Source organism: Ranitomeya variabilis, chromosome 2 (genome assembly GCF_051348905.1).
Source record: "Ranitomeya variabilis isolate aRanVar5 chromosome 2, aRanVar5.hap1, whole genome shotgun sequence".
In the NCBI taxonomy this organism is placed as follows: Eukaryota; Metazoa; Chordata; class Amphibia; order Anura; family Dendrobatidae; genus Ranitomeya; species Ranitomeya variabilis.
The window spans coordinates 290,214,571-290,226,759 of NC_135233.1; the positions used below are offsets into that span (position 1 = coordinate 290,214,571).

Here is a 12,189-nt window from a genome sequence, read left to right on the forward strand (position 1 = left end):
ATGGTATTCCGGAGAATATCGTTTCTGACAGAGGAACCCAATTCGTGTCTAGATTTTGGCGGGCATTCTGTGCTAGGATGGGCATAGATTTGTCTTTCTCGTCTGCTTTCCATCCTCAGACTAATGGCCAGACCGAGCCGACGAATCAGACCTTGGAGACATATTTGAGGTGTTTTGTGTCTGCAGATCAGGATGATTGGGTTGCTTTTTTGCCTTTAGCGGAGTTTGCCCTCAATAATCGGGCCAGCTCTGCCACCTTGGTGTCTCCTTTTTTCTGTAATTCGGGGTTTCATCCTCGATTTTCCTCCGGTCAGGTGGAATCTTCGGATTGTCCTGGAGTGGATGCTGTGGTGGAGAGGTTGCATCAGATTTGGGGGCAGGTAGTGGACAATTTGAAGTTGTCCCAGGAGAAGACTCAGCTTTTTGCCAACCGCCGGCGTCGGGTTGGTCCTTGGCTTTGTGTCGGGGACTTGGTGTGGTTGTCTTCTCGTTTTGTCCCTATGAGGGTTTCTTCTCCTAAGTTTAAGCCTCAGTTCATCGGCCCGTACAAGATATTGGAGATTCTTAACCCTGTGTCCTTCCGTTTGGACCTCCCTGCATCTTTTTCTATTCATAATGTTTTTCATCGGTCATTATTGCGCAGGTATGAGGTACCGGTTGTGCCTTCCGTTGAGCCTCCTGCTCCGGTGTTGGTTGAGGGCGAGTTGGAGTACGTTGTGGAAAAAATCTTGGACTCCCGTATTTCCAGACGGAAGCTCCAGTATCTGGTCAAATGGAAGGGATACGGTCAGGAGGATAATTCTTGGGTGACTGCCTCTGATGTTCATGCCTCCGATCTGGTCCGTGCCTTTCATAGGGCTCATCCTGATCGCCCTGGTGGTTCTGGTGAGGGTTCGGTGCCCCCTCCTTGAGGGGGGGGTACTGTTGTGAAATTGGATTTTGGGCTCCCCCGGTGGCACCTGGTGGAATTGAACTTGTGTGCATCATCCCCTCTGTTCACCTGTTCCCATCAGGATGTGGGAGTCGCTATTTAACCTTGCTCCTCTGTCACTTCCATGCCGGTCAACATTGTAATCAGAAGCCTTTCTGTGCATGTTCCTGCTTCTAGACAACTCCCAGCTAAGTGGACTTTTGTCCTTGTTTGTTTTTTGCATTTTGTTCCAGTTCACAGCTGCAGTTTCGTTTCTGTGTCTGGAAAGCTCTTGTGATCTGAAATTGCCACTCTGATGTTATGAGTTAATACTAGAGTCTTAAAGTAATTTCAGGATGTGTTTTGATAGGGTTTTCAGCTGACCATGAAAGTGCCCTTTCTGTCTTCCTGCTATCTAGTAAGCGGACCTCGATTTTGCTAAACCTATTTTCATACTACGTTTGTCATTTTCATCTAAAATCAACGCCAATATATGTGGGGGCCTCTGTCTGCCTTTCGGGGAAATTTCTCTAGAGGTGAGCCAGGACTGTATTTTCCTCTGCCAGGATTAGTTAGTCCTCCGGCCGGCGCTGGGCGTCTAGGGATAAAACGCAGGCTACGCTACCCGGCTACTGTTAGTTGTGCGGCAGGTTTAGTTCATGGTCAGTTTAGTTTCCATCCTTCCAAGAGCTAGTTCGTATGTTTGCTGGGCTATGTTCTCTTGCCATTGAGAACCATAACAAAGATCACGGTCAAATTCCAATACCCTTTACCTTTGCTTTCTGATTTGTTTGCTTGGATTAAGGGGGCTAGTTGGTTTACTAAGATTGACCTTCGAGGGGCATATAATCTTGTTTGTATTAAACAGGGTACGAATGGAAAACTGCATTTAATATGCCCGAAGGCCATTTTGAATACCTTGTGATGCCTTTCGGGCTTTCTAATGCTCCTTCTGTATTTCAGTCCTTCATGCACGATATTTTCCGCAATTATCTTGATAAATTCATGATTGTGTATTTGGATGATATTTTGATTTTTTCCGATGATTGGGAGTCTCTTGTGAAGCAGGTCAGGATGGTATTCCAGATCCTTCGTGATAATGCTTTATTTGTGAAGGGGTCTAAGTGCCTATTTGGCGTTTCAGAAGGTCTCTTTTTTGGGTTTTATTTTTCTCCCTCATCTATAGAAATGGATCCTGTTAAGGTCCAAGCCATTCATGACTGGATTCAACCCACATCGGTGAAGAGCCTTCAGAAATTTTTGGGCTTTGCTAATTTTTATCGCCGTTTCATTGCCAACTTTTCCAGTGTGGTTAAACCCCTGACCGATTTGACGAAGAAAGGCGCTGATGTGATGAATTGGTCCTCTGCGGCTGTAGAGGCCTTTCAGGAGCTTAAACGCCGATTTACTTCTGCCCCTGTGTTGCATCAGCCGGAAGTTTCTCTTCCTTTTCAGGTTGAGGTTGACGCTTCTGAGATTGGGGCAGGGGCCGTTTTGTCTCAGAGGAATTCTGATGGTTCTTTGATGAAACCGTGTGCTTTTTTTTCCAGAAAGTTTTCGCCTGCGGACCCCAATTATGACGTTGGCAATCGGGAGTTGTTGGCTATGAAGTGGGCATTTGAGGAGTGGCGACATTGGCTTGAGGGAGCCAAGCACCGCGTTGTGGTCTTGACCGATCATAAGAATCTGATTTACTTCGAGTCGGCCAAGCGGCTGAACCCTAGACAGGCTCGATGGTCCCTGTTTTTCTCCCGTTTTGATTTTGTGGTCTCGTATCTTCCGGGATCTAAGAATGTTAAGGCTGATGCCCTCTCTAGGAGTTTTTTGCCTGATTCTCCTGGAGTTCTTGTGCCGGTTGGCATTCTTAAAGAAGGGGTGATTCTTTCTGCTATCTTCCCTGATTTACGGAGGGTACTTCAGGAATTTCAGGCTGATAAACCTGACCGCTGTCCAGTGGGGAAGCTGTTTGTTCCTGATAGATGGACTAGTAAGGTAATTTCTGAGGTTCATTGTTCAGTGTTGGCTGGTCATCCTGGGATTTTTGGTACCAGAGATTTGGTTGCTAGGTCCTTTTGGTGGCCTTCCTTGTCGCGGGATGTGCGTTCTTTTGTGCAGTCCTGTGGGACTTGTGCCCGGGCCAAGCCTTGCTGTTCCCGCGCTAGTGGGTTGCTTTTGCCTTTGCCGGTCCCTGAGAGACCCTGGATGCACATTTCCATGGATTTTATTTCGGATCTTCCTGTTTCCCAGAAGATGTCTGTTATCTGGGTGGTTTGTGACCGGTTCTCTAAAATGGTCCATTTGGTACCTTTGCCTAAATTGCCTTCCTCCTCTGATTTGGTTCCATTGTTTTTTCAGCATGTGGTTCGTTTGCATGGCATTCCGGAGAATATTGTGTCTGACAGAGGTTCCCAGTTTGTTTCTAGGTTTTGACGGGCCTTTTGTGCTAGGATGGGCATTGATTTGCCTTTTTCTTCGGCGTTTCATCCTCAGACAAATGGCCAAACTGAGCGAACTAATCAGACCTTGGAAACCTATTTGAGATGCTTTGTGTCTGCTGATCAGGATGATTGGGTGGCTTTCTTGCTATTGGCCGAGTTTGCCCTTAATAATCGGGCTAGTTCGGCTACTTTGGTTTCGCCTTTCTTTTGTAATTTTGGTTTTCATCCTCGCTTTTCTTCGGGGCAGGTTGAGCCTTCTGATTGTCCTGGTGTGGATTCTGTGGTGGACAGGTTGCAGCAGATTTGGACTCATGTGGTGGACAATTTGACGTTGTCTCAGGAAAAGGCTCAACGTTTTGCTAACCGCCGTCGGTGTGTTGGTCCCCGGCTTCGGGTGAGGGATTTAGTCTGGTTATCTTCTCGTCATGTTCCTATGAAGGTTTCTTCCCCTAAGTTTAAGCCTCGGTTTATTGGTCCTTATAAGATTTTTGAGACTATCAATTCGGTGTCTTTTCGTTTGGCCCTTCCAGCCTCTTTTGCCATCCATAATGTTTTCCATAGATCCTTGTTGCGGAGATATGTGGTGCCCGTTGTTCCCTTAGTTGATCCTCCTGCCCCGGTGTTGGTTGAGGGGGAGTTGGAATATGTGGTTGAGAAAATTTTGGATTCTCGTTTTTCGAGGCGGAGGCTTCAGTATCTTGTCAAGTGGAAGGGTTATGGCCAGGAGGATAATTCTTGGGTTGTTGCCTCCGATGTTCACGCCGCCGATTTGGTTCGTGCTTTTCACTTGGCTCACCCTGATCGGCCGGGAGGCTCTGGTGTGGGTTCGGTGTCCCCTCCTCAAGGGGGGGGGTACTGTTGTGAATTCCGCTCTTGGGCTCCCTCCGGTGGTTGTAAGTGGCACTTTTGTGAGTTCTGCTCTTGGGCTCCCTCCGGTGGTTTTAAGTGGTACTGCTGCTCCTTGGAATTAGCTGTCAGCAGCTGCTTCCACTGATTGTCTTTCTGGCTCGGCTATTTAACCTGGCTCTATCTTTCAGCCTGTGCCAGTTGTCAATGGTTCCTGGTTGGATTCACATCTCTGCTTGGATTTCCCTGATATTCTGACCAGTTCAGCAAAGATAAGTCCTAGCCTTGTTCATTTGCAGTCCACTTTTTGTGGACTTAATCGTTCTGCACTTTCTATGTTTTTTCTAGTCCAGCTTGTTAGTATGGATTATTTCAGTTAAGCTGGAAGCTCTGGGAAGCAGATTTACCCTCCACACCTTTAGTCAGGTGTGGAGATTTTTGTAAACTCTGTGGTGGATTTTTCTAGTTTTTAATACTGACCGCACAGTATTCTGTCCTGTTCTATCTATCTAGCGAGATTGGCCTCCTTTGCTACATCCTGGTTTCATTCTGCGTATGTCATTTCCCTCTCCACTCACAGTCAATATTTGTGGGGGGCTCTCTGACCTTTGGGGATTTTCTCTGAGGCAAGATAGCTTTCCTGTTTCTATCTTTAGGGGTAGTTAATCCTCCGGCTGTGACAAGGTGTCTAGGGAGTGACAGGAACATCCCACGGCTACTTCTAGTGTGTGTGTTAAGCTCAGGAATTGCGGTCAGTACAGGTACCACCTCCTCCAGAGCACGTCCCATGTTGCTCCTAAACCACCAGGTCATAACAATTACTTGCTGGGCTGCTTGGTGCAATTTTGAAAGAATCCTTGTTTTCTCTACTGTAAATGTAGCAGTGCTCAGAATGCTGATCTCTGTATTACCCCACCCACAGCTCTGACTGGCAGCTCAAGTTGCCAATTAGTGGTGGGGGCGGGGTTACATAGAATAGCCTGACTGGTGTGCACGTGAGACCTAGTCCTGTAGTGATAATCTGCTGCTGATAAAATAATGGTTGTATTGAAATTACAGCACACAGCCTAATAAATGACACATCCCTGTAATTGGGCTCTCTGTTTCTACATTATGCTTCATTCAGATTAAATAGCAAAAACCTGCTGATAGAGGTGTTAGAATGAACAAAGAAAAGATGCACAATGTGGCATTGGTAGATATGTAGAGTCAAACTGCATGTGTTAACGAAAAGTATTTAATTAGGATTCGGACTGGAGTTTGACCCAACCATCGGTCTGTTGGAGGCTGTGTTACAGAACACATTTGAAGGCTGGCCGGAATTTTTATTGCATCATTGACCTATTTAGACCCAGTTCTATGCTTGGCAGATCATGCTTAGCAGATTTTATATGTGTGGACAAGAAATACTTTGAAGCTTGGTTAAATGATGGTAATGTCCCTCAGAAACACTGCAACCTGTCTCATATGCTAAACACCCATCTGGCCTAAACTATGATAGCATTGTAGCATTTGCAGAGCTTCCGAACTGCTTATCAAACATGAAAGTAACACAAAAAATGATCCAATTGAATAATTAATTCCCTTTATTTTAATTTGCTTAAACACAGGGCTTCACGAGCATATCACTGGAGAGAGTCATGCATGGTGGTGCCAACGTCACTGGATTTCAGATCGTCAATAATGAAAATCCACTAGTTCAGCAGTTTCTCCAGAGATGGGTACGTCTGGATGAGAGGGAGTTTCCTGAAGCAAGAAATTCTCCATTAAAGGTACGGTCGTCTATTTACACCCGAAATTATCTAGAAATTAATCTTTATTCACTGTCGACCATCACTGACAGCTATCTAAAACGTTCTCTATTTCTACTGCACTCAATGTATGTCATTAATAGACACATGCGGCCATGGGAAAAGCAGTACTGTGTTTTACATACAAGGATATAAATATTAAGTGCTCATTGTTGCTTCATTTACCTTTTTATAAATCAATAGTACATGCAAATCTCAGAAACATTGTCCATTGCAGGGCCGGCAATAGTTAGGACAAATTGATCATGCAATGGTTTTCTTTGTCCTTATTGGAATATGCACATTGTAAATTCAGACTGAAGGCAGCAATATCAGAAACGATGGAAACAAACAGTAAGAAACACATGTCAAACAAACCAGAATATGTGTTAAACCTTAGATTCTTCAACCCAACCTTCACCTTCCTTTTACTTTGAAGACAGCTTTACCCTCCCCACCCAATGGCCTTTTCTTAAACAGCTTCATTAGGTAGATATCCGAAATGGCTTTCAATGAACAGGAACGCCTTGTTAAAAATTCATTTGTGGAATCCCGGACCTTCAGAAAATGTTTGCAGCCATCAGGTGTGTTTTGCAGAGGCAATGTTGGTACACAGTTCTATACATTGCTTAGCTCTATTACACAACTGTTCTAAGTCAAAATATGGATTTGGGATGTTATAAAGCAGGAGGAGCAGGTCAGATTGATATACACTGTTGTGGAAAAAGTTTCAGTAGACTTTGTATTTTTTACATTGAAATCCCTGGTGTTTGTAAGAAAGGAATTCCAGGGGGTGGTCTTATTCCATGATTGACAGTCTGGCCCTGTATGATAACAGTCAGTCAATGAATAGGACTCCCTACTGGACTCCTATTTATACAAATACCAGAGATTTAAATTAATAAAACAAAAGTTGTACTGATTTTTTTCCATTGAACATATACTGTATACCATTCTTCTGAGATTCTCCTTCTCTAAACAATGCTGACCAGACAGCATGTAAAATATGACAGATTCCCTTTAACCCTGAAGAAGAACTCATATATGCAAGCACTTCAGATCTTTATTTCTGCTATTCATCAGTCCAATATATATATATACTAGCTGAAGAGCCCGGCGTTGCCTGGGCATAGTAAGTATCTGTGGTTAGTTATAGCACCTCACTTCTCTTATTTTCCCATCACGCCTCTCATTTAGCACCTCACTTCTCTCATTTTCTCCCTCACACCTCTCATTTTCCCCCTCACTCCTCTTATTTTCCCCCCTCTCTCCTCTCATTCCCCCCTCATTCCTCTCATTCCCCCCTAACACTTGTCATTTCGACCTCACATCTGTCATTTTCCGATCACTCCACTATTTTCCCTCACTCCTCTCATTTGGACTCACACCTTTTCATTTTCACCTCACACATCTCATTTTCACCTCACACCTCTCATTTTCCCCTCAGTATATACATGTTTGTCATCTCCCTTATATATAGTATACACCTGTATGTGATTTCCTGTATATTGTATATACCTATGTGTCATCTCCTCCTGTATATAGTATATACCTGTATGTCATCTCTTCTGTATATACTATATACCTGTATGTCATCTCCTCCTATATATAGTATATACCTGTATGTCATCTCCTCCTATATATAGTATATACCTGTATGTCATCTCCCCTGTATATAGTATATACCTGCTGTTTGTCATCTCCTCCTCTATATACCTATGTGTCATCTCCTCTTTTATACAGTATATACCTGTATGTCATCTCCTCCTGTATATAGTATATACGTGTGTCATCTCCTCCTGTATACAGTATATACCTGTAAGTCATCTCCTCCTTCCTGTATATAGTATATACCTGTGTGTCATCTCCTCCTGTATATAGTATATACCTGTAAGTCACCTCCTGTATATAGTATATACCTGTGTGTCATCTGCTCCTGTATATAGTATATATCTGTGTGTCATCTCCTCCTGTATATAGTATATACATGTGTCATCTCCCCTGTATATAGTATATACCTGTGTGTCAGCTCCTCCTGTATATAGTATATACCTGTGTGTCATCTCCCCTGTATATAGTATGTACCTGTATGTCATCTCCTCCTGTATATAGTATGTACCTGTATGTCATCTCCTCCTGTATATAGTATATACACCTGTGTGTCATCTGCTCCTGTATATAGTATATATGTGTGTGTCATCTCCCCTGTATATAGTATATACCTGTAAGTCATCTCCTCCTGTATATAGTATATATCTGTGTGTCATCTCCTCCTGTATATAGTATATACAGTACCTGTAAGTCATCTCCTCCTGTATATAGTATATACCTGTGTATCATCTCCTCCTGTATATAGTATATACAGTACCTGTAAGTCATCTCCTCCTGTATATAGTATATACCTGTGTGTCATCTGCTCCTGTATATAGTATATACCTGTGTGTCATCTCCTCCTGTATATAGTATGTACCTGTATGTCATCTCCTCCTGTATATAGTACATACCTGTGGGTCATCTGCTCCTGTATATAGTATATATGTGTGTGTCATCTTCCCTGTATATAGTATATACCTGTATGTCATCTCCTCCTGTATATAGTATATACCTGTATGTCATCTCCTCCTGTATATAGTATATACCTATGTGTCATATCCCCTGTATATAGTATATATGTGTGTGTCATCTCCCCTGTATATAGTATATACCTGTGTGTCGTCTCCTCCTGTATATAGTATATATCTGTGTGTCATCTCCTCCTGTATTAGACCTCGTTCACACGTTATATGCTCAGTATTTTTACCTCAGTATTTGTAAGCTAAATTGGCAGCCTGATAAATCCCCAGCCAACAGGAAGCCCTCCCCCCTGGCAGTATATATTAGCTCACACATACACATAATAGACAGGTCATGTGACTGACAGCTGCCGTATTTCCTATATGGTACATTTGTTGCTCTTGTAGTTTGTCTGCTTATTAATCAGATTTTTGTTTTTGAAGGATAACACCAGACGTGTGTGTTTTAGGGCGAGTTTCATGTGTCAAGTTGTGTGTGTTGAGTTGCGTGTGGTGACATGCATATAGCGACTTTTGTGAGATGAGTTTTGTGTGGCGACGTGTGTAGCAACTTTTTGTGTGTCGAGTTGCATGTGACAGGTTAGTGCAGCAAGTTGTGTGCAGCAAGTTTTGTGCATGGTGAGTTTTGTGCGTGGCGAGTTTTATGTGTGGTGCGTTTTGAGTATGTGCAAGTTTTGTGTGAGGCAACTTTAGCATGTGTTGCAACTTTTGTGCATGTGGCAATTTTTCCACGTGTGCAAGTTTTGCATGTGGCGAATTTTCCATGAGGTGAGTTTTGCACGTGTGGCGAGTTTTGCGTGAGCATAGTTTTGCATGTGGCGAGTTTTGCGCGTGGCGAGTTTTGAGCGGCGACTTTTGTGTTTTGACTTTTATGTGGCGAGGTTGGTGTATGTGTGGTGAAATGTGTGCTGAGGGTGATATATGTGTTCAAGCATGTAGTAGCGTGTGGCGCATATTGTGTGTGTGTTCATATCCCCGTGTGTGGTGAGTATCCCATGTCGGGGCCCCACCTTAGCAATTGTACGATATATACTCTTTGGCGCCATCGCTCTCACTCTTTAAGTCCCCCTTCTTCACATCTGGCAGCTGTCAATTTTCCTCCAACACTTTTCCTTTCACTTTTTCCCCATTATGTAGATAGGGGCAAAATTGTTTGGTGAATTGGAATGCGTGGGGTTAAAATATCATCTCACAACATAGCCTATGATGCTCTCAGGGTCCAGACGTGTGACTGTGCAAAATTTTGTGGCTGTAGCTGCGACAGTGCAGATGCCAATCCCGGACATACACACATACACACATACATACACACATACACACATAAACACACACATTCAGCTTTATATATCAGATTGACATGGGTTGTGATTTGGATGTACACAATGGGCCTTATTTTATTTAGTAAAAAGAAAAGTGTCCTTATTGCCAAAAACAACCAATGACAATGCAGTTTTCATCCTTTTCCAAAGCAGTCTACACAATTAATATGAGCAGCAAGGCTGGTTTTCTGTTACATAATTTTGAGAACTGTAGCCCCGTAACCCTACAGTCAATAAATACTAAATATCACATTTGTAAAATTTTGCATAAATTTGAGTTTTCCCTTAACATATTTTCCATGAAGCATCTTATCCCTGTTGTTATGTATGTTTCTGTGTATGACTATGTCACTTATGATTTTACAATTTTTTTTTAGTACACTTCAGCCTTGACCCATGATGCTGTGTTAGTAATAGCGGAGGCTTTTCGATACCTAAGAAGACAGCGAGTAGATGTGTCAAGGCGGGGGAGTGCTGGAGACTGCCTAGCAAATCCTGCAGTTCCTTGGAGCCAAGGAATAGACATTGAGAGAGCCTTAAAGATGGTAAATATGCAATGTTTCCCATGTGATGCTTGGTACACTGTTCGATATTCAATAGGTGAAAGTGAACATGCCATAAGAGTTATTACCAGTAGTCTTTGTCGCTAAACAAGAAAAAAAGGTAGTAAAAGATTGAAAATTTCAGCTAATACTCCACCATGCCTATTTCCTAGTCTTTCTTTCTTTTTAATAGCTGTGATCAATTGTCACCTTTACCTTGACTTCACAAAAAAAATCATTTTAAATCAAATTTATTTCTCAATTTCTGCTTTAAATAATCATTCAGATTAGTTAGTTTCCCATTCCCAGGATTCATCCTCACCCTCCCCATAATTGAAGTAGGAAATGTTAGTGTAAGCATTTTTCGGATACCTAAAACAGTCATCTCAATTTCCAAACATCGATTATGGGACAGAATATATAATAGGAAATGCAATAGATTTCTTTAGTGTATTGATGAAATACGGAATCCATTCTTTACACTAAACTTTTTATTTGACAGCATTGATAAGTATATTATATGTTTTTCGGCTATGCCTCCATCTACAATGGAAACCACAATACAGTTCTATGTCCGTAATATGACAAATATGACCAACTCTCGACAGAATCCATTGACATACAGTACAGACCAAAAGTTTGGACACACCTTCTCTTTTAAAGATTTTTCTGTATTTCATAGTGTTATCGTTCTACCTTAACTAGCCCTCTGAGTGCACTGTACTGTGTAGGCTAGAATATGATGTGCTTGATGTTCCAGTCTACACAGCAAAGCTGACAGGTAAACTGACAGAGCCACAGTATCAGTCTTTCGTGTCTGAAAATTTTAATATTTCAAGACTTTTTTTATTGACAGTCATTTAAAGGGAATCTGTCACTAAGTTTTGCTACTAGTAGATTAGGGAGACTAAAAGCGCATATAGGATCTTATCCTCAAATTAACTGCGTTTTTTTAAACAGGGAGCTGCTCACCTGATGGTGTAAATCAAAAGCATGTGTGTATCGACATCATGATGTCTTTGTGGTATATTCCTGATGAAGGGGTCAGATAGACCTTGAAACGTGTTGAATAAACCACCAGAGATTTTCATTACATTCGAATCTGTATTATTGTGGCAGTGCGGACTTAATCCACAAACTATCCTGTACAACGTCTCTAAGTTTTTGCTACGTGATTCTAGAGCAGCATGATGGAGGGGGAAAAGTCATCTGCAGTTTTGTTGAAATCACAGTTTTCTCTTCTGCAGATCTTGCAGTTCTCGGAATGCTGAGCGCTTTATATCCCCACCTACACCACTGATTGGCAGCTTTCTGTGTACAGTTTGCATAGCCAGAAAGCTGCCAATCAGTTGAGGGGGCGTGGTTATAGAGAGTTCCTGAATATTAAGGATTACATGGTTTACTAGTCCCCTAGTGATCATTTCCTGCTGATAAAACTGTGGTTTTATCAAACCAAGCCATCCAGTAAGTGACACATCGCTGTAATCAGGGTCTCTTTCTCTATATTATGCTGCTCTCAGATTAGGTGGCAAAAACCTAATGCTAGATTCTCTTTAAAAATAAATACAATTAGCGCCAAAATGGAAATAAATATTCTGCTTGTATAATATACAGATTTAATTTATATTTTGTTTTGCTGGGTGACAATGCCCTGTAGATACATAAAATTGGTGGAAAGATTAGTTTACTTTTCTCGCTTTCAGAAAACATTTCAAATGATAAATTGGTAAAAGTGTTTATGTTTCAGATCCTAGTTTGACATGTCTATCTT

General features: G+C 42.2%; 1 protein-coding gene across 3 annotated transcripts in view; it reads left to right on the forward strand.

Moving 5' to 3' along the window:
• Window positions 1-12,189, forward strand: part of GRIA3 (glutamate ionotropic receptor AMPA type subunit 3) — a 460,685-nt gene that overhangs the window by 362,576 nt on the left and 85,920 nt on the right. For all 3 annotated transcript variants that reach the window (XR_013221283.1, XM_077285103.1, XM_077285104.1), the window contains exons 6-7: window positions 5,805-5,966; window positions 10,254-10,421. Coding sequence is in view for 2 of the 3 variants with exons in the window: in XM_077285103.1 (XP_077141218.1) it covers window positions 5,805-5,966; window positions 10,254-10,421 (330 nt within the window). In the remaining variant the exon portion in view is untranslated. The remainder of the gene's footprint in view (window positions 1-5,804; window positions 5,967-10,253; window positions 10,422-12,189) is intronic.